Source organism: Coffea arabica, chromosome 2c (assembly GCF_036785885.1).
Source record: "Coffea arabica cultivar ET-39 chromosome 2c, Coffea Arabica ET-39 HiFi, whole genome shotgun sequence".
Lineage (NCBI taxonomy): Eukaryota > Viridiplantae > Streptophyta > Magnoliopsida > Gentianales > Rubiaceae > Coffea > Coffea arabica.
The window spans coordinates 50,752,237-50,776,318 of record NC_092312.1 but is presented as its reverse complement, the minus strand read 5'-3'; the positions used below and the strand labels follow the sequence as shown (position 1 = coordinate 50,776,318).

The 24,082-nt window shown below is 32.7% G+C and overlaps 1 protein-coding gene across 1 annotated transcript; it reads left to right on the top strand.

Annotated features, from left to right (window-relative positions):
- The first annotated feature begins 3,233 nt into the window (after nucleotides 1-3,233).
- Nucleotides 3,234-15,677, top strand: LOC113727357 (CO(2)-response secreted protease-like). Its single transcript, XM_027251481.2, has 11 exons — nucleotides 3,234-3,384; nucleotides 3,618-3,718; nucleotides 3,860-3,957; nucleotides 4,908-5,060; nucleotides 6,317-6,428; nucleotides 8,346-8,886; nucleotides 9,852-9,952; nucleotides 11,103-11,345; nucleotides 13,851-13,965; nucleotides 14,078-14,291; nucleotides 15,076-15,677. The coding sequence occupies exons 1-11, from the start codon at nucleotides 3,298-3,300 to the stop codon at nucleotides 15,624-15,626; spliced, it is 2,316 nt and encodes a 771-aa protein (XP_027107282.1). The 5' UTR covers nucleotides 3,234-3,297; the 3' UTR covers nucleotides 15,627-15,677.
- Nucleotides 15,678-24,082: the final 8,405 nt, after the last annotated feature.

Here is a 24,082-nt window from a genome sequence, read left to right as displayed (position 1 = left end):
GAACCAAAAGATCCTTAGTCTAGTGTTTGAGGTAGAGAATTTCATAAAGTAAAGATTTTGAGGTCTAATTCACCTTCCCCTACATATTTCTTAAACCCCATTCATTCCTGTTAGAAAAACAAAAATTTTTAAAAAAAGGCCCAACAACCCGTGCTATCTATTTTTACCATTTCATTGATTTGTTCGCTTGTGATTTTCATTTTTCAGCTAGTGAGTTCAAGGATCCAAGTACGAGTTACTGGTTGGACAAATTACCTGGCTGGTCCTGTTTGAGTTCGGTGACTTATATTTATATATTACTTGGTACAAATTGCATTGCAATCGCTATCCATAATTTAAGGATATTTACTACAATCTCTAACGAGAGCCTCCGTATACTTGCCGAGGTGGATCAAGGCCATGGGTAAAGCTTACTACGCTACAACACATATCAGTGGTTCATCATGACAAATGAATAAGTTACTCTAGGCCCCCTAACAAAATTAAAAGAAGTAAAATAAAATAAAATAAATGAAAAACAAAATAAGTTACCTGCCGGCTTAACATTTGGAGGTCAAGGCAATAATTAAAAGTACTCTATGACTTCTGCCTTCAAGAACGCGTGAACAAATACAGGCTCTACGCGGTTGAATTAGCAAGCCGAGCATGAGATTAACGATGCAGATTGGCCAAATAATTTCGATTCAATTTGAACCGTTCATTTAATTTTTAATCGACAATCTATATGGAATCAAGATCATTTGGCCAATGTGGGCCATAGACAGTTGCTCTTGCAATAGTAACACTTAATCCGCAACGGATCTTCTGTCCCACATCCTGTGCCACTCTCTGTCCCACTTTTTATTATATTGCTATTTCTCCTTCACAAATATCAAGTTTTAATTCCTTTTTATTTTCTTATGATCCAATAACTATTAATTGAGTAATACACAAAATTTAACAAACTCAAAAAATCAAAATGCATAAAAAATGAGATTTTTTATGAATTTTCTGCTGTATTTTTTAATTTTCTATTATATATTAGTTTTTTGAAACTGTTGTATTTATTTTTTATTCAATTAATAGTTATTGGATCATAAGGAAATAAAAAGGAATTAAAATATGATGTTTGTGAAGGAGAAATAGCAATATAATAAAAAGTGAGACAGAGAGTGGCACAGGATGTGGGACAGAAGATCCGTTGCGCACTTAATCCCTTGTGAACATAGCATAAAGGAAAGGAAAAAGGAATTAGCTTAAAACTAAAGTAGAATTCCTCGTAAAATTACAGTGTTCTCACAACTAGTAAAAACCGTACATATATAGATATATCTTGAACCTTCAAAACTAGCTCTCAAGACTATCCAGTTAAATTTCCAGATGACTTACTACTTGGGCCAGAAAAAGAGAAGTATAAACGACATACTACTTTCTGTTATGGGTCTGTCATGATTACGAGTACCTCGATCTCTTGTAATCCATGAAATTAATCTAATTATTAATATGTTTCTTTCTAATTATATGTGCATCCCTTAAATTATAACAACATTGACAAGTATTTGTTTATACAATATGCTCCCCTCAAGTTTCTACACGAACGTTCTTTCTATTCTAAAAATGTATAAAAAGCTATTTTTAATTAGAATCATGAAAAGCAAGAGAAGGTGTCCCAAATGTTTCGAAAGCAATGGGCAGCTCAGGGAGATTATTATTATTTTCCATGGATTACTTTTCTTGTACTTAATCTGTACTGCGAAAGTAAGTTCTGCCTGTTTAATCTGGATATATGCATAAAACTTTTGAGTTGTAATCCACACCAGTAGGCGTAAGCGGATCCACATTTAGTCAGCAGGGAGAAGATTATCTTTGTTTTAAAAAACTAAAGCAAGATTTTTGTTGAATTGATGCTAATAGATAGAATATTTTACAACCCTCTTTATACTTTGTGTTCTTTTATAATTGGCAAATGATTGGAAGGTTAACTAATTATTGTAAACTAAACTTTATCAAAATAGTGAGCACCGACAACATTAGAATTGCAATAAAGGTTTCCTTGTACATGAAGCAAAGGCAAAGGCAAAGGCAAATAAAAGTTGCCAAGACATATGCTTTAAGACACTGAAAACGTGTTTCAACATTTTTAATTAGCTGTTCTGTATTTTTTTTAAGATGAGTTGGTGTTAACATTTTTAATTAGGTGCTTTGTATTTTATCTAACTTTAGTGACCATAAGAGAGTTCTTAGAGTTCTTTTTACTATCAGGTTCAGGATTTAAATACTGAATCTAACAGTTGAAAATAAGAAGGGTGGAGAAAGGGATATATATGAGGGTTAAAAAAAACAGCTATTCTACATTTCGTTGCTTGCTAACGGACTTATATGACTTTTATAGCACAATTTCAATAGCAACAAATTTTAAATTAAAAGAGAAACTAATAAAATTACACATTCTGTTGTACTAAAATTCACGCCTTGCGTGATCTACTTAATATCGATTGTGCGTAAATGTATGGATTGTGTAAATTTTAAATACAAGGGTACGAAATCAATCCCTTGCAATGGCGGAACCACATGTAGCTGAGGGGCCGCAATTAATTTTGAGAAAATTATGTTTTAAGTTTACAAAGTTTAGAAGATTTCAAAATTGTTTCTTATTTGTCCCCTCTAAAGTTTTTAGAGTTTTTTTTTCCCTATCTTACATTGTCCCTCTAAATAATTGGAAGTTAATAATCATTGCTCTTTTCAAAGAGTGTTAGACCTACCAAAGGTAAACATAGATTTTAAAATCTAAATCGTGCTTAACATAGATATTAAATCACCTTTGAATTTTAAGAGTTTTAGACCTATTCAAAATTAAATTTTAAGCACGATTTAGATTTAAAAATCTATGTTTACCTTTGAATTTTAACATAGATATTAAATCACCTTTGAATTTTAAGAGTTTTAGACCTATTCAAAATTAAATTTTAAGCATGATTTAGATTTTAAAGCATATTTAGCAGAGAAAAATGAATTTTTAAGATAGACATGTTTATTGATTTTAAATTCTGCTATTACTACAACTCTTGTGACATCGGAGTTCGATTCCCTTAGGTTTAGGATCCCATCTCCGCCATGATCCCTTATACCAAGTTTCGAAAATGTACTCTCTGAACTTACAAGCTGAATTTGCAAAAGGACTTGCCAGCTAATTACCCATTTCAATCATTAACTAATTACCCATATAAAGGTGACTGAGTTGTTAGTATTCTCATTCATTTGAGACTTTGCCTATACTGCTCAGTAGTCAATTTGCACGACTATTGCACAAAAGGCACCATGGCTTCTCTCTTGCAATTCGTCCATATTTTGTCTACAGCTCTTGTCATCTTCACCTTCTCTGCAGCATCAAATCCCAGACCCCAGGTCAGTGTGCATTAACGTATTCTTGACATTTGATGGCTATGTTCCACAACACAAATTCCATTTGCATGGCTTTGATTTAATCATGAATACCAATTTTGTTTGGAAGCTTACTAACTCGTTTCAATTGTAAAATAAATCCGAATTGTTCAAATTCAATGCACATTTTTGTTGGACCTAAGGGCCTCAAACCTCAGCTTTTGAGACTCGTTTCATAAAACTTATTCTTTTGGCAGCCGTACGTGGTCTATATGGGGAGTTCTTCAAATTACAATAAATTGGATTCGGATGCAGCAAAGTTGTCCCATTTGCAATTGTTGTCCTCCATTATTCCAAGGTAATCTTCCAATATTCATCCTTCTTGTTGCTTACTATTCTTGATCTCATACAATGGCGAAAATTAAATCCAATTATGCTTTTATCTCACTCGAAAGTTGTTATCAACTGTACATAATTTTACATACATACTTTTCTATAGAGAAGAGAGGGACAGACTTTCTATACAACACTCATATCAACACTCTTTTAGTGGATTTTCAGCAATGCTTACCGAGGATGAAGCTTCTATATTGTCGGGTATTTTTTGCCCTCTCTCCTTTCCTGCCCCATCCCCGGAAAAGAGGCGTATAAATAATGATATCGCTGAAATAATAGAAGACAAGAAATTACACGATTTTGAGCTTTACAACTTGTCCACCGGCTTTTCCTTTCTTGGTAACCTTTTCTTCAAGCGCCTCAGGAAAGTCGAAAATTTGAACTATTTGTTGGAAATTTTAGATAAAGTATGAGATCAGATTACCCGACTGAGTATAATAATTAACCACAAAAAAGCTTAGTTTGGTAAACCACTAACTGAATTATCTTTAACGGATCAAAGAGTTAAAACTTTCACCATCATTCACCACTTGTCACTCGTAAGTAGTAACTACTAGTACTCTGACAAAGGGTGAGTGGTTATTTCGGGTAATAATTTTCTAATTAAGTAGTTACCGATATTTTTATTCACACCCATAAGTTTCCCACTATCATATTATATCCAAATTTTGTTCTTGAGAGTGCGTGCATAAATATGCCTTACAGTGCTCGTGATAATGAATCCCATGGTGTTTATGGAGTTGCCCGGTAAATGTTATACTAGCATTAAAGGCCAAGAAGATGCTTAGTGCAGTTTATCATGACGTGATGAAGGATATTTAGTCAATTACGAGGAAGGGAATTTAATAAACCAGGAGTTAATTACAGTTTTTCTATTGAAAAGGGATGATTATCAGTTTTGTCATGTTTGTGATATTATTTTGGCAGTTAATCCTTTTTCTATTTTAGGCAATATTTTGCAAAACTAACCTTCTTTTTTTCTAGCAAATCCTGTAGATGAGGAGGACATGCCAGCCTCAATTTTATTAATAAGATATTTTTCATTTACTTATTTATTATTTTATTTATACTTTCTTCTTGTGAAATTTGGTTATAATCTACCATAGTATTATACTTGCATGGTTATTATCTAATGACTAATTGAAAAACAGCTCACTCAAAGGTGGTAAGCGTATTTCCTGATCCCGTTCTAAAACTCCATACGACACGTTCTTGGGATTTCTTGGAACAACAGTCCAAAATCAGATTGAACTATCATCTTGATCAGATATCAAGTGATATTATTGTTGGAGTCATAGACACAGGTATATATATCCATTTCTTCATTCTAAAATCATGCATCTTCATGCCTGATGACAACTTTTTGCCTTGTATTTAGCTCGTCTGAAATCAGAAAGAGAAAATGAAGCTTTTAAAATGGTAAAAACTTGAAAAAAAGGAAGAAAAGAAAAACCTTGATCGAAATTAACCTCTAACTCGTTACTATGAAGCTTTTAATTTTCAAAATTAAAGGAAATGAAGTACAGGATTTGTATGACGATGGCCCCTTGAAAAATTGTACACTAAGACAATTGTGAGGTGTTTACAAAACTGCGAAACAGTTAGAAGGAAAGTTGGTTTAGTTTAGACTCTTTATTAATTAGAAGAGGAAAAGTAGACCACAAGTCTTGGGCTTTGGGTTTATTTTTTAATTTATATGATGCTTTTATGTAGCTCAAATACAGTCCAAATTACAGGGATAGGCTACAAAACATTGCACGATTGCAATCATATTCCCTAGGATGTGAGTCATGTGACATCCTAAATTCTAACTTCCCTACCCCTCACCGCTTCCGAATTCCAACTCCTCCCCTACTAAAAAAAATTTAAAGAAAACGAAAAGATGCAATCAATGGTTAACATAATTTTGTTATAAGTTGAATGACATTCATGTTGATTATCATTTCGGTATTTTTAAGAGTTGCACCACTGGTCCTTTATATTTTTAATTTATGCTTTTACTCGGTCACATTCAAAATGATAAAATCGGCAAATTTTATGTTAAATTTGGATTTTGGCATGAAAGGCATGCACTTAATGAACTGAGGTGTAAGATAGAAATGCACTATTTTTCTTCCAGAAAATGACATATTCCCATCCAAATGCAAGTTTCCAAAATTTGAACAGACAAATAGTAGTATGTGGTACGTATACTCCTTTCTTTTTGTGGAATTTTTTTTTTTTTTTTTGTCTATTTACATGTTTCCCCCAATTTATGGTAACCTTTTGAGGTAGAGAGTGCTCCAACATTATGTTTCGGACCAAAAAAATTTATTTTTGACATGTAACTTATTTTTACTGTTTGTTAGATAAAATTTTGTTTGAAATTGGTAACTCTGTAAAATACACAATCTAGATGTACTTTTGTTTACTTTGTTAAGAAGTAAAAGGAGAAAAATTAGGTCATATATATCCTCAAAACGAAACTACAAAATTTATATCAATTTGTATATTGTCGACATAATTTGTGTAAAATCTTTATCCTGGAAATGAATCTTTCTGTCTGATTGTGTAATTTCAGGTATATGGCCAGAGTTGCCCAGTTTCAGTGACAGGGGTGTTGGCAAGATCCCGTCAAGGTGGAAAGGAGAATGCATGGAAGGACCTAATTTTAAGAAGTCCAACTGTAATAGGTAGTGATCTTCTTTCCCAAAAGTAAGGCTGGTTTTGCATTCAAAATTTTGGTTCATTATTTTATTTTCCCTTTTTGGTCCATGGGTAAATAATTGCAATAGCCCCTAAACTATCAGCAGTGTTGCCAATTAGATCCCCAATTTTAAAATTGTCCACTACATTTTGAACTTTTCACTTTGGTTTTAGGTGGTCAAAAGCACAAAACCTAAGTAGGATAATTTTCATTTTCCCCCAATATGGTTAAGTTTATGCTAGTTAGCCCTCTCCCCAGTTGAAAAATAAGGCAAACTTTTGCACTCAAGTGATTTTGGATGGCTTTTTTCAGGGAAAAGCATGAAGTGTAGCTTTTGCCAATCTTTATTCAAGGTTATATTGTGTTCCAGTATGTTGCAAAGAATATAAATCCCGATATTATGTGTTGATCAAATTAATTAAATTCTACTGACACGTTTTCTGTCAATAAGGAGTAAAGCTATAATCTTTATCTACCTAATAAAATAAACAAATAAAGAAGGAAAGACATAACCGCACACTGGAATGTGTGGCTGAGAATTGAATGCATCTTCTTGTTATTACTTTCCATCAAAAGTATATACCATGATCAACAATCTTGTTGTACACATGTATTAAATTGATAAAAAGAAAAATATTTTTTATTTATTTTTCATAAAAATTCACCTTATTCATTTTTAGTTTAATGTGCACTTTTATCTTCTTTTTCCTTTCTATTAAACTTTAATGAGATTATACAAATAATGACATTGATAGAAAATAAGAAAATATTTTCTTTAACAGAATCCTTAGAAAATTTTCTTGTCCATGTTGGACTTAATTTTTCTCTACTCTTTTTCGTTTCTTCTTCTCATCAGACTTTGATGCGAGTAACAACAATACATAAAGTCAGTAAACTTTTGTAAACACAAAGTGTTATTAAATTTTATTTTATTTTACCCATCCTCCCCTCCCCACACCCTTTCCATCCCCAGTTGCCAAGCTTAGAAAGTATTACTAAACTCTGTATTCGGCAAAGTAATTTCATCATCCTTTTAGTTTATATAACTTGACAAAAGGATTGCATTCTTATTTTCTTCATTCAAATATGTACATACATACATATGTATATATATAGCCAAAACAATTAAAATTAGATAATATGCCTTATATTTAAACGTACAGTATGAGTATAGACTTTAGTCAAATCTTAAGGGGGGAGTGAAAGTTACTGTTCCTGGCTGTAGCATGAGAATTTAGAACCAAATTTACAAGACTAAAGACAAAATAGCACTGTAAATGACTCATTACTCCCTTATTTTTGTATAATACCACATGGCTCTTTGATGTTTTAAAATATTCACATAATCTCGCTATGATTTTATGTAAAATAGAAAATAGATGGAAAGCATCTCTGGTTATGGTGATTGATCGAGACATGCTCCAAAAGTGCGTGTGATGACATTAAAATATCCACTAAATTCATCTTTCATTTTAAATAAATATTCACTTAACACATTTGTAATTTTATATTTATCCACATATTCTCCGATTGAATCCCCCTATGCTTTGAAACAAAGAGGTAATTAAACTTCCATTTAATTAAGTGTATTTTTCTCTTTTTTTTTTTTTAAGTGGGAGGTCTTAAATTAGCGCTTACATCAGGGTAATACGAGCATTTTAATTAATGCTGTTTTGGAGACTATTTCCATCAAATTTTCACTTTATATAGAACTACAAAGGGTTATGTGAATATTTAAAAACTTTGCAAGAATATTGGATAGAGGCTTATAGCAAGTGATAAAACCAATTCTACCTGGCTTTTTTACCCCTGAATTTGGGATCTAATTGGTGTTGAAGGTGCAATTCACTATAGGGTCATATCCTTCTTGTAATCTAACTTCTGGTCATCACACATGTTTTAGGAAAATAATAGGCGCCAGATTCTATGACGATTTTGATCTTTCTACCAAACCTCTTGGTAATAAACCAAATAAGCGTCAAGGCTCACCAAGAGATGCAGTAGGCCACGGGACTCACACTGCATCAATAGTAGCTGGAGCAGCAGTTGCTAATGCCAGTTATTATGGCCTTGCAAGGGGCAAAGCAAAGGGTGGAGTACCCTCGGCTAGAATAGCTGCATACAAGGCCTGCTCAACAGATGGTTGTAGCGGTTCCACCATCCTCAAAGCAATCGAAGATGCCCTCAGTGATGGGGTGGACATCATATCAATTTCGATCGGTCAGAGTTCAGTTTTTCAGCCTGATTTTCTGAGTGATCCAATAGCCATTGGAGCTTTCCATGCTGCAGAGAAAGGAGCAATGGTCATATGCTCAGCTGGAAATGAAGGGCCTGAACCTTATACCGTTGTTAATTCAGCTCCATGGCTGTTCACTGTGGCAGCATCTACTGTCGACCGTGATTTGCAGTCCATTGTGATTCTTGGAAACAAAAGATCCTATCAGGTATATATAAATTAAGAAATTTGTGCTGTCTTTTCTTTTTTCCTAATAGGGAAGGGATGGAATTTAAACTGCGAGAAGGGGGAAGAGGGATTAGGATGTAGGATCTCTAAATCCTGAGACCTCATTCTTAGCTACTCGATTAAGGTTCAAATAAAGACTACCACATCAATTAGGAGTATGATTCACTTCGTGTTTAATGTTATGTTTGTCATACTTACCAGTCTGGAATGGTTTCTTCGTTATTTCATATCCCAAGTCTACAATGTCCAGGAAAATCTGAAATTTTGGTTTATTTACTAGAGCCATAAATCAAGCATCTAATGTCTGGGACATTGTGGCCTATTCAGCAACTTTTGAATATAAATTACAAGTCCAAAATGCTTAAATGAAGTTATTAATTACTTGTTTACTGTGTTTCTTTTTGTTTACATGTTTACTTTGAATATTAACAACTAAGCAATATGGGATGCAATATGCTACAAATTATATTTGAAGGATTTTTCTAGCCAGTGTTGAGGACACTTGTTAGTACACTTAGATTTTGCTAACTTATCAATTTAATGCATCACATATGACATTTATTACAATCCAGCATTTAAACACTTCTCTAAATTAGTTTCAACACTTGAGACCTCTCTTAATGGGTGTCCATCCATATTCGAATATAATGCTGGACTTCCACCGAGTTTAGCGATTTACTCATTTTAAAGGTTTATGTTTTATACTGTTTAATTTCCTGTCTGGAAATACTAAGATGAGATTTGGTTATTTGTCATCGTGTTTAGACTAAAGTATCACATTGGAATTTGACATAATTAAATTATATTGGTTGTGCCTGTGAATGTATTTGGCTGCTGCAACACATGTTGTGTATATATATGACTATATGCTTATAGATTTACAATTGAGCCTGCTTTCACAAAATCTAGAATTTTATCTTTGTTGTTCCAAACAATGTAAAATAGGGGACTGCAATTAATTTCTCGCCTCTGAACTCATCAAAAGCTTATCCTCTTGCATTTGGAGAAAATGTTGCAGCTCGCTTTGTCTCTCCATCAGATGCAAGGTAATCCTTGGTTTTCTAATACAACTTTTCTATTTGTCCATCGCATGACATGTTGACTTTTTTTAAAAAAAAAAAAAAATTTTCCAGTGAGGATGGGTGGAACTTTAGAAGCAGAGACGGGGATCTGAACCTGTATGAATCTTGACTTCTTAAAATGCTTAAACATAAATAAGCCCAAAATTGCGAAGGAACAACTAAAGTTCGAATTAGACCATTGTTGAATTTTTTCTTTTTCCTTTTTTGGAAGAGCAGCGGTTGAAAACTGTGTGAAAAACAAGTACAATTAGTGTGAGTGGGGACTGTTTGATGAGCCTGTACGCTGCGTTAGGAATTGTACAACTAGAATAGAACTTATCCTGACACTCTTTTGCTTTCATTTTTGTTTTAATTAAGCAATTTTTGGTGCATTTAAGCCCTTAACTTTTATGGACAAATTATCCCTACCAATTAAGGTTCCCTCCGTTTGAACTTGTTTATCTTGTCATTTTGTCTTAATGAACTAAAATGGAATTGTTAGTATAATGAATAGAAGAAACATTATACAGTTATTTAACTACTTGTAAAGCCATTCAACTTTTCTTTTAGGGAGAATGTTGTTTTTCTCCCCAATATTTGGCCTGCATGCGAAACTGGTCCCTATTGTTGAATGATCAACTTAATTTGCATATAGTATTATAATTTCATTCTAAAATCCTCAACATCAATATTTGGAATTTAAGGGATTATAATGATTAAAAACTACTAGGGACTAAAAGTGTAAAGTTAAAACTGCTAACTAATGGAAATTCGACTATGAAAGTTATGAATTGTTGAATTTTCATCAATTGTCATAAATCTATCCAAACTTAGAAACTTAGAAACCACATTTGACTTGATTGAAACATTAGGGACTAATATAATACACAGGCAGACCAAATATTAGAATTAAATCTGCATTTCTCCGTTTCTTTTAGCAAAGAAAGAGTTTACGGGTCCGATAATCCATCTCTACATAGCCAAACTTGTGTGAATTCATGCAAAAGTTTGTTTCTCTTCTTCCAACTCATGTAATTGTTTAATATACGAATAATAGTAAAAGTGTATCTCCTGAATTTTTCTGGATTGCAACTATGTCTGCACTTCTCGTACAACACTTTTGTTTCATGTACAGGAATTGTGCTCCAGGGTCGTTAGATAGAATAAAAGTTGCTGGAAAAATAGTGATTTGTTTGAATGATAACCCAACAATATCAAGGATGATCAAGAAGCTGGTAGTAGAAGATGCAAAAGCTAAGGGTTTGATATTAATTGATGAGGAAAAAAGAAGTTCACTACTTGATTCCGGCATATTTCCATTTACAGAAGTTGGGAAGCTGTCAGGATCTCCAATTCTCAACTATCTAAATTCAACCAAGTAAGAGTAACACTTTCCTCTCTAAATCCATGTGAAGTCATTTATTTTAATTCAAGAGTAGCTTTCAATTTTGCCGAGAAGGCTTTGTTTAGTGGCTATTCCTTTCTTACTTCTTAAATTTCACCTCCACCTCTCCCCTGTTAGAAAAAATTATCTAGTATACATTTTTAAATTTAAATCGAATAGAATGACCGGCTGTGGGTTAAATCATCCATCAGTTTGCTTTCTTGTCCTCAAACTTGCTAAAGCTTAGGAAATCGTTCTATTTTGGGGAGATTCAAAAAAGGCTGGGCAATTTATTTATTAAACCGTAGAACCAAATAGATTAAGGTGAACTGGCTGATTCAATTTAAGAGCTCTATTTCAGAAATGCTCCTTTTGTTTAGATAGGAGATTAGACTCCAGATGTGATTTGATTAGTGGTTATGCCTTAGGCATATTTCAAAATGAGGAATGGATCAATTCTCAGTGTGTCTAACACTCTTGTATAGTACTACTTGAGCTTTTGCTCATATAAGTGTATATCCTTTTGTCTATCAATACAAAAACTACCATTGCTGAAAAAAAAAAAAAAAAAAAAAAAACTGGCTGATTCATTACCAGTAATGTAATTGATAAAAAATTTTGAAATTCAGTCAATTTATCTCTTTAAGACCAATATTTGTATTACAGCCGATTGCTAATGCAAGTTGCCAGCAATTAACTAGTCGTTCCCGGTCCTTCTTCTTTACTTCATCATAAGTTGCAATTTCATTTTTTCTCAATAATCTTAACTCTACATAGCTAAGTATATAGGTATACATCAAAACTTACACCTTGTAAACATTTTGACTATTTAACATAATTTATGTAATTTCGTCATGTTTTAGTATCTTCAACTTGTTTATCATTTTTAATTTGATGTGTGGATTCGTTGTTTAATTGAATCTATATTTTTTTAAAATAAAATATGCATTTAACTAAATGCTTTTGGAATAACTTGTCCATCTTTTATGAATAAAATGTTTTTTGGTTAAATTCCAAAAGACTCCATTTATTTTGTGGAATGAAAATTGACACACAAGTTTAATAAGATTAAAATTTATACAAGTATTCCACAATTTATATAAACAATATACTTGTACAATAATTTTAGTTTAACTGTTACATAGTGGGTCAAATCCAAACTAGACCCATCATTATTTCCATGAGTCTTAATCTAATTTTTTTCAAACTAATCACACCTAACCAGACAGAGACCCTTTAAGAGTTCTTTATGGATCAGAGTAGAGTTTTGTTTTCAATAATTCAGACTTAAAATCCAAACCTACATAGACCCATGCACACATATTTTAACTATTAATTAAAAAAGTAGTGCAACTACGTATTGTAATCTCTTATTAATTAGAAAATACTTCTTTCTAAAATAGTATACTACTAACATTTATTTAAGTTCTGTTTGAATGGCATTCTATGAATAGTTTCCATGAGCAAAATTCAAATTATATGATGACGTCAATTGACTTTTATTAGAAGGTGGGAAAAAGTGGAAGAGTATTAAACGAAAGCAAGTTTATTCTTTCAATGTAAATATAATTTTTGAAAGAAAAAATTACTTGATATAGCATTTATGCTTTTAGTTTTCATTGTTACGTGCAACATTTTTTAAGCATTGATTTTATTATTTAAATTGGTAATTACATTAGATTTAACTAATCTTTAAATTTAGTATTTTTTTCTTGTTTTTATCCTATTGTCTCATTATTTTTAATTGCAACTTATGCCCATGGTTACCCAAAGGCATGTAATTAAAACTTTTAGATACTTACTCATAGTAAGTGGCTTGCTTCACAAATCATCATAGCTTATTCACAAGGTAGATAAAGTATATGTATTGCTTATTATCAATGATTATTTTATTGAAGAGGGATGGATTGGATGGTACGTAAGAAGGGAATGAAACCGAGAAGTCCTGGGTTAAGATCTCACATTTACACTAACCTTCTTTTAATATTTGTAAGATGGACCTATATATGATCAACTTTTTAAAATTCCTCTATATATTGTAAAACTCGGAAGTAAACACTGGAAAGGAAAAATACATATATTACAGGAGTTACACGAGCCATTTAACTTCTTTATGTAAAGTATGCATTGTAGTACCTCAAGAATGAATAACATCTCAACGGGCCAATACACCACACATCGCATTGCATTTTATATCAAAGATGTCAATTTGATGAAAAGTTTCGCAATTTAGTACTTACAATAAAAATTAAGAGTGTGGAAAAATATAGAAGAAAAAAGGATTAAAAAGAAGAAGAAGATGTCAAGGTAGAAACAAAATGGAGGAAAAGATCAAGTCTCATTAGCGCTATTCCACTCATAGATCTTGATCAATCTAGGACCTACCCAATCTACATTTGAGAAACATTCAATAGAAGAATGACCATGCTTACCACATAATTAGAACCTAGTCATTCTGCAAGTAATTTGGATGGTCACAAGTAATTTTCTCTAAAACAGGAATCCAACAGCAACGATACTTCCAACATTTGAAGTTCCAAATTTTAAGCCAGCTCCAATTATTGCAGATTTCTCTTCAAGAGGTCCTGGATCACTGACAGAAGACATTCTTAAGGTTATATAACACATAAAAGTACAAATTTAAGTTTGATTCAGGCATTTAATTTCAACATCACTATTGGTTCATTTTTAAACTAACATTAAAATTTGAAAACATATATTTGTAGCCTGATATTGTAGCTCCAGGGGTGGCAATTTTAGCAGCAATGATTCCAAAAAGTAATATCGGTGACCTTCTTCCTGGAATGAAGCCATCGTCGTTTGGCATAAGATCTGGAACATCAATGGCTTGTCCACATGTTACTGGGGCTATGGCATTTGTTAAATCTATTCACCCAAATTGGAGCTATTCAATGATCAAATCTGCTCTGATGACTACAGGTATAATGACTCAAAAAAAAAAAAGTCGTCCATTAATATTATCATGCATTGTTTTGAATACTTGTACCATATTTGGGAGGAACATTGGTCCAGAAGAAAGATAAATAAAATAAGTTGCAAGAGGACAAACATAACACTGACATAGAAAAAAATGATACTTATTAATATTTTTTGTTTCTTATATTCTTCTCATTTTGCGTTGTTGTACATAAAAATTTATATGATGCATTATGCACTCCAAAAAGAGTTTCAAATACAAATAAAATAATACATGGTCTTTATGTATTGTGTCTAAGTTTAGCAAAATAAATTGATCAAAATTTGTCCACACAAAATACACTAGTTTTAATTAGTTTATGCATTCCATCGGTTTGGAATATCGTCTATCACAATATTGGAGTACTTTAAATTGTTTCATGCACTTCTATGAAAAGACATATAAAATACTAATAAACAATTTTGAGGTTCCAACGAAAATTTTAATCGTCCGTCATCTTGTTCATGCGTTTGCATTGTGTCTTGAATATTGACTTAATTATTCAAATAATATCGTCTTAGTTTGGTTAAGTTAATTTATAATGTTAATAAAGCACTAGAATATAAAAGCATTTGAGCATTATGCCTAAAAATAGTGACAAAGGAAAAATGTTATCATGTCATGGTTTTAGGGTGAAAACGGAAGAAACCTTCGAATTTTTTGCTGTCACTTTGGTCTACATGCCGTGAATTGTAACTTTTTCTTTATCAGCTCAACAAAAGTTTTAACTTATTTTTCTTATTGCAGCTACTACATCTAACAACTTGGGAAAACCAATCACAAATACTTCAAATTACAATGGAAATCCTCATGAAATGGGGGTTGGGGAAATCAGCCCTCTTGGAGCTCTTCATCCTGGTTTAGTATTTGAGACCACTACCAAAGATTATTTGCGGTTCCTTTGTTACTATGGCTATAAAGAAAAAGCTATAAGATCAATGTCAAATAGAAATTTTTGCTGCCCAAGAAACTCTGCCAAAGAACTTATCTCCAACGTCAATTATCCTTCCATATCAATTGGCGAACTTGACAGATCCCAAGGTGCAAAAAGAGTCAAAAGAATTGTGACTAATGTTGGTCCACCAAATGCTACATTTTTCTCTTCGTTACGAGCTCCACCTGGTCTGACGGTCAAGGTGATTCCAAAGAAACTTAGTTTTACAACAAGTGTGAAGAAATTACTTCTCAAAGTCTCATTTGACAGCAAATATGCCTCAAAGGGTTACAATTATGGGGCTATACTATTATTTGATGGCTCGCATACAGTTCACATTACATTTGTGGTAAATGTAGTATAAAGCAACATGCAAATTTTGCATGATAATAATTGAAGAACTTTTTTTCATCAAGGCTAACTTCTATATGTCTTCACCCAACCAGATATGTGGAAAAAATAATGCGCCCTATTAGAGCAACTTGTTTGTCTATACCTAATTATCCGTCTTTTCAAACATATGAACTAAAAAATCTTAGTGTTTGCTTCTTGTTTTTCATGTATATATAGAATCATTGAAGAAGAAAATACTCTAATAAGAATAATTTGTTCCCTCAAATTGAAAGCAAAAATATTACCACTTCAAATACTGTAAAACCCATGATTTTTGGGCTCATTTTATTTTGCCCAATTTAATTAAATGGTAATTTATTATGGGTAAAAGCAAAAATAATTGCAAGTTAGCTTAAATGGTTAATTAAGGGGTAAGATGAGATAAAATAGGGTGAAAGTTCACCATAGTTAAAACTCCTATCTAAACTACCTACTAGTGGGTGGTTATTAGGGTTTAGCATACTTATCAAAACAACAAAGAAAATAATAATAATAATAACCTATTTCCTACCTTTCATTGTCTGCCTCCCTAGAGCAAGAGCCGTCAGAGAGGAGAGAAGGAGAAGCAGGCGACACCGTCAATCGATCCGACGACTAGGCACCTAAACCCGTAAGTCTCGAGTTCACGCAAGAAAACTGCTCTTTTAAGTTTAGTAATTGTATTAATTGTTCTAGGAATTTTGTGGACATGTTTTGATAAGATTCGTATCTGGGTTAATAGCAATAGGGGGATTGATTTTAATCTGGAGATTATAGGGTGATTGAATCTGTTAAAAAAAAAAAGAAGGGGAAGGGAGGAGCCGCTGCTCTCTTTTGTTAAGTAGGGCCGCCGCCGCTGATAGCAAAGGAAGGAATTTCAAGGTTGGCCTTTCGGCCAAAAAAAAAAAAAAATCAAGGAGGGACGTCGCCAGCAAGTGCTGGCGACAATGGAACAAAGAGCACGGTTGCCCTCTTGCTGGCGACAATGGAACAAAGAACACGGTTGCCCTCTTGGCCAACCAATTGAGGAATTGGGTCGCCAGAGAGTCTGGCGACCATGGTCATACATGGTTGGCCAAGTCCCACCCGAAAAAAAAATGGTAATAAATAAAAATAAATAAATAACAAGGGAAGCAATTGAAGTTTGGGCCAAACTATAGTATAAAATTTAGTAAGTGTTTAATAAATAAAATTTAAATATTACTAGCCCATTTTTATAGTGTATCGTGAATATTAAAAGTTAGGAGCCAATTTAATATAATTGTTAGAATTGAGGGTTAGTCATGTAAAATTATACTTAGTTAATTACGTGTAAGATACTCAAATGGAAATCCAAAACACCGTAATTTAGCCGTATTAAGCCAAATTAGACAAGGTAAGATAAGTTCTAAATTGTTAAATGAAATGCTTAAAATATTAATAATAATAATAATAATGCTAATAATAGTACGAATAATAACACTAATGATAATAATCATAGCGGTAAATAATAATGTGGATGATAATGCCAATAATAACGATAATAATAATAAGAAATAATTATAAATTATAAATTGATATAGTAAGATAGTAGTCAAGATAATAAGCATGCTTATGAATAATTATTTTCTGTTAAATTAGGAAACTTTCCAAAAATAGAAATCATCCAATTTGAGGGAAATGCTATTAGGGTCCATATAATGGTCTAGATATGAATCTTGTACTTACTCAGAGTTTGTATATTTATGCACCTATAGGAAGTAATAACTAATTAGGGAACTCATGCATTTGATAGGTACGGTACAAGGACCTAAGGTAGTTCCACTCGAACAGCTAAACAAAGGTAGGTGGTAATTACACTTCTGAGATTTCAAATGTGCAAAAAATGAAATTCTTGTTTTCAATCCTATATTGTGGTGTTGACTCGAAAAGTGTTTGATTAAATGCTTTACTTGTGTATTTATGAAAGTTATAATTTACTATACAAAATGGACCATGTGACTTATTTGAAATGTTTTGATATGTTCTTATATACAAATGAGCTGAATCTTTTATGAAAACAAAGATTTATGTATATGATACATGAAATAAATTTTAACAAGTAAAGCTCAGAGCAGTCATGGAATAGACGGTAGGGGCTATAGTCCTGTCTAATCGCTATGGTAGCCTGGTATAAAGTCCGGTCGATTGGTAAGGTCATGGTAGCCTGGTATAAAGTCCGGCCGATAGACCCAAGAATGAAATGAAATCAATCGATAGTTATGAAATCTATTGGTCGCCCACCTAGAAGGGGTCTAATCAGGCTGAGTACTCAGTAGTCGGTCATTGCATGTACTTGTTATGAGCTGATTTGACGGAATGATTTATGAACTGATTTGAAATGAGACTTATGAACTGATATGAGTTGATTTACGAATGGATATGAAGAGATTTGTGACTTGAGACGAAATGATTTATGACTTTACGATTTCTCATGTACAACTATCAATAAGATGCTTTTAAATTACTTGCCACTTGTTACTACTGATCATTTTATAAACGATGTTACTTTCAAAATTATGGATGTGATCGACATGCAAAGGATTTAATTTCTATCTATATATATGTATTTGTAAAAATTAAGAGTGCATGGTCCAACAGAGGGGTAAATATTACCTACTGAGCGATGTGTCGCTCAACCCACTTCTTACCATTTTTGCAGATTCTGAAGAGTATGAATTGATTTACGTAGAAGACCCTGAGGATGACTTTTATTAGTCTTAGATGAATAGAAGTTGGCAGGCTGGCTACGTCCAGTTGTTGGTCTTATTTACCTTTGTTTCCGTTGTTTCTATTGGAGAATAAATGTACGAACGTCTTGATTATTCGTAGACTTCCTTTTATATGTAATTCGTACCGCACTTTATTTAGTTAAATTATTTAGTACTATCAAAGTTAATTAGTTAATGTAGCCTTGTATTCCTGAGTGGGGACTTAGGAGTACGGCGGATGTCATGTGACGGGCACGTGCGGGCTCAGGGCGTGACATTTTTAGTGGTATCAGAGCTTAGATTATATGCTTTGGAGGTATGTGAAATGTTGCTTGTGATATTAGGGATTTTGAGGATTGAAATGAGAAAAAAAAAAGATTAAGGCAATAGAGATTCTTGTGATTTTTAATGTTATCGAAATTTAGGTTATGTGATCTAGAAGTATGTTAAATAATGTTTGTAATATTAGTGTTTTTAGGAATTGGAATGAAGTTGGATAGAAGGCTATGAAATAAGGGATTTCCACAATATTTAGTGATAATAGAGTCTGGGTTACGATTTACTCTTTAGAGGAAATACACACTAGGAAATGATCAATTGTGACTGAATAAATAGGCTTGAAAATTTGCATATGTGATTTAAGTTGAAATGGTACTATAGTTGTTTATGATGTTCTTTTATTGGATATGATTTTGATTGTACATTTTAAGTTTAAGATGTCGGATGTGTAGGAAATATTATATATATTTGAAGTATTGTTTGCAGGAAATTGAAAGTACCAAGGAATTAAAGTACATATGCAATACATGTTGGATCTTGAAATTTTGTTGACTTATTTGAGGTTTATGATAATTAGATCTAATGCTTAAGACATTTATTAAACTAGTTGATATTATTAGTTCAAGTATTATTACATCATGATCAGGCAAACAAATTCATAAATTCCTTACAATATATAATTTTACATACTTTTTACCTAAAAATGAGTAAATGGTGAAACCAAAATTTTATTTGCACAAATAGTTTTTAATCAGAATTTTTAAATATGTACCTTTACCTTGCAGTTGCTTGGTAAGTATAGTTTCTAAATATATATGTATATATCTATAAGAAAAAAAAGAATAAATACATTAAATAATTATATTCTATAATCCTGTGCAAAATATTTTTTTATATACTCATCCAATCTCAAAAAGAGCTTTAGAAAAATTCTTATCGTATAAAAAAATTTAACAATAATTCTTGACAAATTCTCTTTGTACTCTAAATTCTAATGCTGAAAGAAGTATAGTTAGTTGACTTATGTATTTCAAAACACTTTCAGTTTTCTAAACTTGTGTGAGTTTGAAATTCTATGCACAGATAATACTTTACCAAGGTTATGATAAAGTTATTAATTTCCTATATGAGAATTTGGTATTTTTTGTATAAAATTTTCTATATTTTTGTATCATCAAAAAGTTTGTGAAATGATATTTGAGATATTAATATTTTTGAAAATTGAATTGAGCTAGGAAAAAAAAATGACCAAAGGAAATAAGATTCCCATGGCATTTAGTGGTATAATAACTTAGGTTATAAGATCTGAAAATAGGAGTGATGCTATTTGAGGTATTATTGATCTCTTTGGAATTTGAAATGAGATAGATATGAAATTTGAGGGAAATAAGGGATTTCCATCACCAATTACAAATACAGTGGACAGGAACCCATATATCGAGATAAGGATTATTTTGTGATAGTGGATAAGTAAGTTGTGATAAAATGTGTGACAAAAGAAGAAATGGTACTGTTAGTGTCTCTGGTATCTTTTTTATAGGTTGATATTTATAGAGCATTATAAGCTGATATTTAGAACGCCGGATTTGTGAGAGATATTATGTTCATTTAAGCTATATAAATATGAAGATGGAATGTATTGAGAAAAATAAGAGTGCGCAGCAGAAGGTTGATGGAATTAAATAAGGAAATCCAATTTAGACATTATAAGAATAATCCCAAGATGTTTTGCAAGAACATTGAAAATTTTGTTAACTTATTTTAATGTTTATGTCTTTTAGGTTTCGAGGACGAAACCTTTAAAGGGGGAGAGAATGTGATATCTAGTCTAAAAATGAATTGCGAAAGTAGTGTCGAATTGGGATCGTAAATTTACGTCTAGATTTTGATCGACCTACGTACCAAGATATTATGGGGACTGATCTGAAATTAAGTATCGCCTTCCACCCCCAAAAGGATAGATAGTTGGAAAGGACCCTACAGACACTGGAGGACATGCTAAGAGCTTGTGTTCTAGACTTCTCGGATAATTGGGATAGGTTAGTAAAACTAATGGAATTCTCATATAACAATAGCTATCATAGCGAGATCGGCATGGGACCATTCGAGGCATTATATGGACGAAAGTGTGAATTTCCCTTATATTGCGATGAAATAGGTGAGAAGCTGATCACTGGCCTCGATTTGGTGGAACGAACTTTGGAGAAAATTAAGGTTATTCGAGAAAGACTAAAAGTAGCTCAGGTCCAAAATAAGAGTTGGGCGGATTTAAAGAGAAGACCTTTAGAATTTCAAACGGGAGAAAAAGTATATTTGAAAGTATCCCCCCACCAAGGGAGTGATGAGATTTGGAAGAAGTAGCAAGTTAAATCCAAGGTATGTACGACCTTACGAAATACTGGAGAGAGTGGGACCTTTAGCATATCAACTGATCCTTTCATCTGCTCTATCGAGGATGCATAATGTTTTTCATGTCTCCCGATAGAGGAAGTATGTATCTGACCCTGAACCATATTTTGGAGGACAACCCATCGAGGTGAGAGAGAACTTGTCAGTGGAGGAAGTTCCTTTGAGAATCATGGATCATAAGAATTAAGTTCCAAGGAAAAGGACCATACCCTACGTGAAGGTGCAATGGACGAACTGTACACCATGAGAGGCAATGTAGGAGTTAGAAGAAGACATGCGAAATAGACATCCCTATCTTTTTTATCAAGGTACATAAGTTTTGAGCACGAAACTTTTTGTAAGGGGGCTAGAATGTAAAACCCACGATTTTTGGGCTCATCTTATCTTGCCCAATTTAATTAAATGGTAATTTATTATGGGTAAAAGCAAAAATAATTGCAAGTTAGCTTAAATGGTTAATTAAGGGGTAAGATGAGATAAAATAGGGTGAAAGTTCACCATAGTTAAAACTCCTATCTAAACTACCTACTAGTGGGTGGTTATTAGGGTTTAGCATACTTATCAAAACAACAAAGAAAAAAATAATAATAATAACCTATTCCCTACCTTTCATTGTCTGCCTCCCTAGAGCAAGAGCCGTCAGAGAGGAGAGAAGGAGAAACAAGCGACACCGTCAATCGATCCGACGACTAGGCACCTAAACCTGTAAGTCTCGAGTTCACGCAAGAAAACTGCTCTTTTAATTTTAGTAGTTGTATTAATTGTTCTAGGAATTTTGTGGACATGTTTTGATAAGGTTCGTATCTGGGTTAATAGCAATAGGGGTATTGATTTTAATCTGGAGATTATAGGTGATTGAATCTGTTAAAAAAAAAAGAAGGGGAAGGGAGGAGCAGCGGCACTCTTCTGTTGCCGCTGCTCTCTTCTGTTAAGTAGGGCCGCCGCCGCTGACGACAAAGGAAGGAATTTCAAGGTTGGCCTTTCGGCACCAAAAAAAAGAAATCAAGGAGGGACGTCACCAGCAAGTGCTGGTGACAATGGAACAAAGAGCACGGTTGGCCTCTTGGCCAACCAATTGAGGAATTGGGTCACCAGAGAGTCTGGCAACCATGGTCAGACATGGTTGGCCAAGTCCCACCGAAAAAAATGGTAATAAATAAAAATAAATAAATAACAAGGGAAGCAATTGAAGTTTGGGCCAAACTATAGTATAAAATTTAGTAAGTGTTTAATAAATAAATTTAAAATATAACTAGCCCATTTTTATAGTGTATCGTGAATATTAAAATTCAGGAGCCAATTTAATATAATTATTAGAATTGAGGGTTAGTCATATAAAATTATACTTAGTTAATTACGTAAATGGAAATCCAAAACACCGTAATTTAGCCGTATTAAGCCAAATTAGACAAGGTAAGATAAGTTCTAAATTGTTAAACGAAATGCTTAAAATAATAATAATAATAATAACAATAATAATAATAATAATAATAATAATAATAATAATAATAATAATGATAATGATAATAATGCTAATAATAGTACGAATAATAACACTAATGATAATAATCATTGCGGTAAATAATAATGTGGATGATAACGCTGATAATAATAAGGAATAATTATAAATTATAAATTGATATAGTAAGATAGTAGTCAAGATAATAAGCATGCTTATGAATAATTATTTTCTGTTAAATTAGGAAACTTTACAAAATAAACACTTTCCAAATTAGGAAACTTTCCAAAAATAGAAATCGTCCAATATGAGGGAAATGCTATTAGGGTCCATATAATGGTTTAGATATGAATCTTGTACCTACTCAGAGTTTGTATATTTATGCATCTATAGGAAGTAACAACTAATTAGGGAACTCATGCATTTGATAGGTACGGTATAAGGACCTAAGGTAGTTCCACTCGAGCAGCTAAACAAAGGTAGGTAGTAATTACACTTCTGAGATTTCAAATGTGCAAAAAATGAAATTCTTGTTTTCAATCCTATTTTGTGGTGTTGACTCGAAAGGTGTGTGATTAAATGCTTTACTTGTGTATTTATGAAAGTTATAATTTACTATACAAAATGGACCATATGACTTATTTAAAATGTTTTGATATGTTCTTATATACAGATGAGCTGAATCTTTTATGAAAGCAAAGATTTATGTATATGATATATGAAATGAATTTGACAAGTAAATCTCAGAGCAGTCATGGAATAGACGGTAGGGGCTATAGTCCTATCTAATCGCCATGGTAGCCTGGTATAAAGTCCAGCCGATTGGTAAGATCATGGTAGCCTGGTATAGAGTCTGGCCGATTGACAAAGCCATGGTAGCCTGGTATAAAGTCCGGCCGATTCGCAAGGTTATGGTAGCCTGGTATAAAGTCCTGCCGATAGACCCAAGAATGAAATGAGATCAATCGATAGTCATGAAATCTATTGGTCACCCACCTAGAAGGTGTCTAATCTCTAGGCTGAGTACTCAATAGTCGGTCATTGCATGTACTTGTTATGAACTGATATGAGTTGATTTGCGAATGGATATGAAGAGATTTACGACTTGAGACGAAATGATTTATGACTTTATGATTTCTCATGTATAACTATCAATAAGATGCTTTTAAATTGCTTGCCACTTGTTACTACTGATCATTTTATAAACAATGTTACTTTCAAAATTATGGATGTGATCGACACGATACGCAAAGGATTTGATTTCTATCTATATATATGTATCTATAAAAATTAAGAGTGCATGGTCCAACAGAGGGGTAAATATTACCTATTGAGCGATGTGTCGTTCAACCCACTTCTTACCATTTTTTGCAAATCCTGAAGAGTATGAATTGGTTTACGTAGAAGACCTTGAGGATGACTTTTATTAGTCTTAGATGAATAGAAGTTGGCAGGCTGGCTACGTCCAGTTGTTGGTTTTATTTACCTTTGTTTCCGCTATTTCTATTGGAGAATAAATGAACGAACGTCTTGATTATTCGTAGACTTCCTTTTATATGTAATTCGTACCGC

Coding starts and splice junctions, on each gene's coding strand:
- LOC113727357 (XM_027251481.2), top strand. CDS start 3,298: ATGGCTTCTCTCTTGCAATTCGTCCATATTTTGTCTACAGCTCTTGTC. Junction 6,429..8,345: donor AAGAAGTCCAACTGTAATAG/GTAGTGATCTTC, acceptor CACATGTTTTAG/GAAAATAATAGGCGCCAGAT. Junction 14,292..15,075: donor ATCTGCTCTGATGACTACAG/GTATAATGACTC, acceptor TTCTTATTGCAG/CTACTACATCTAACAACTTG.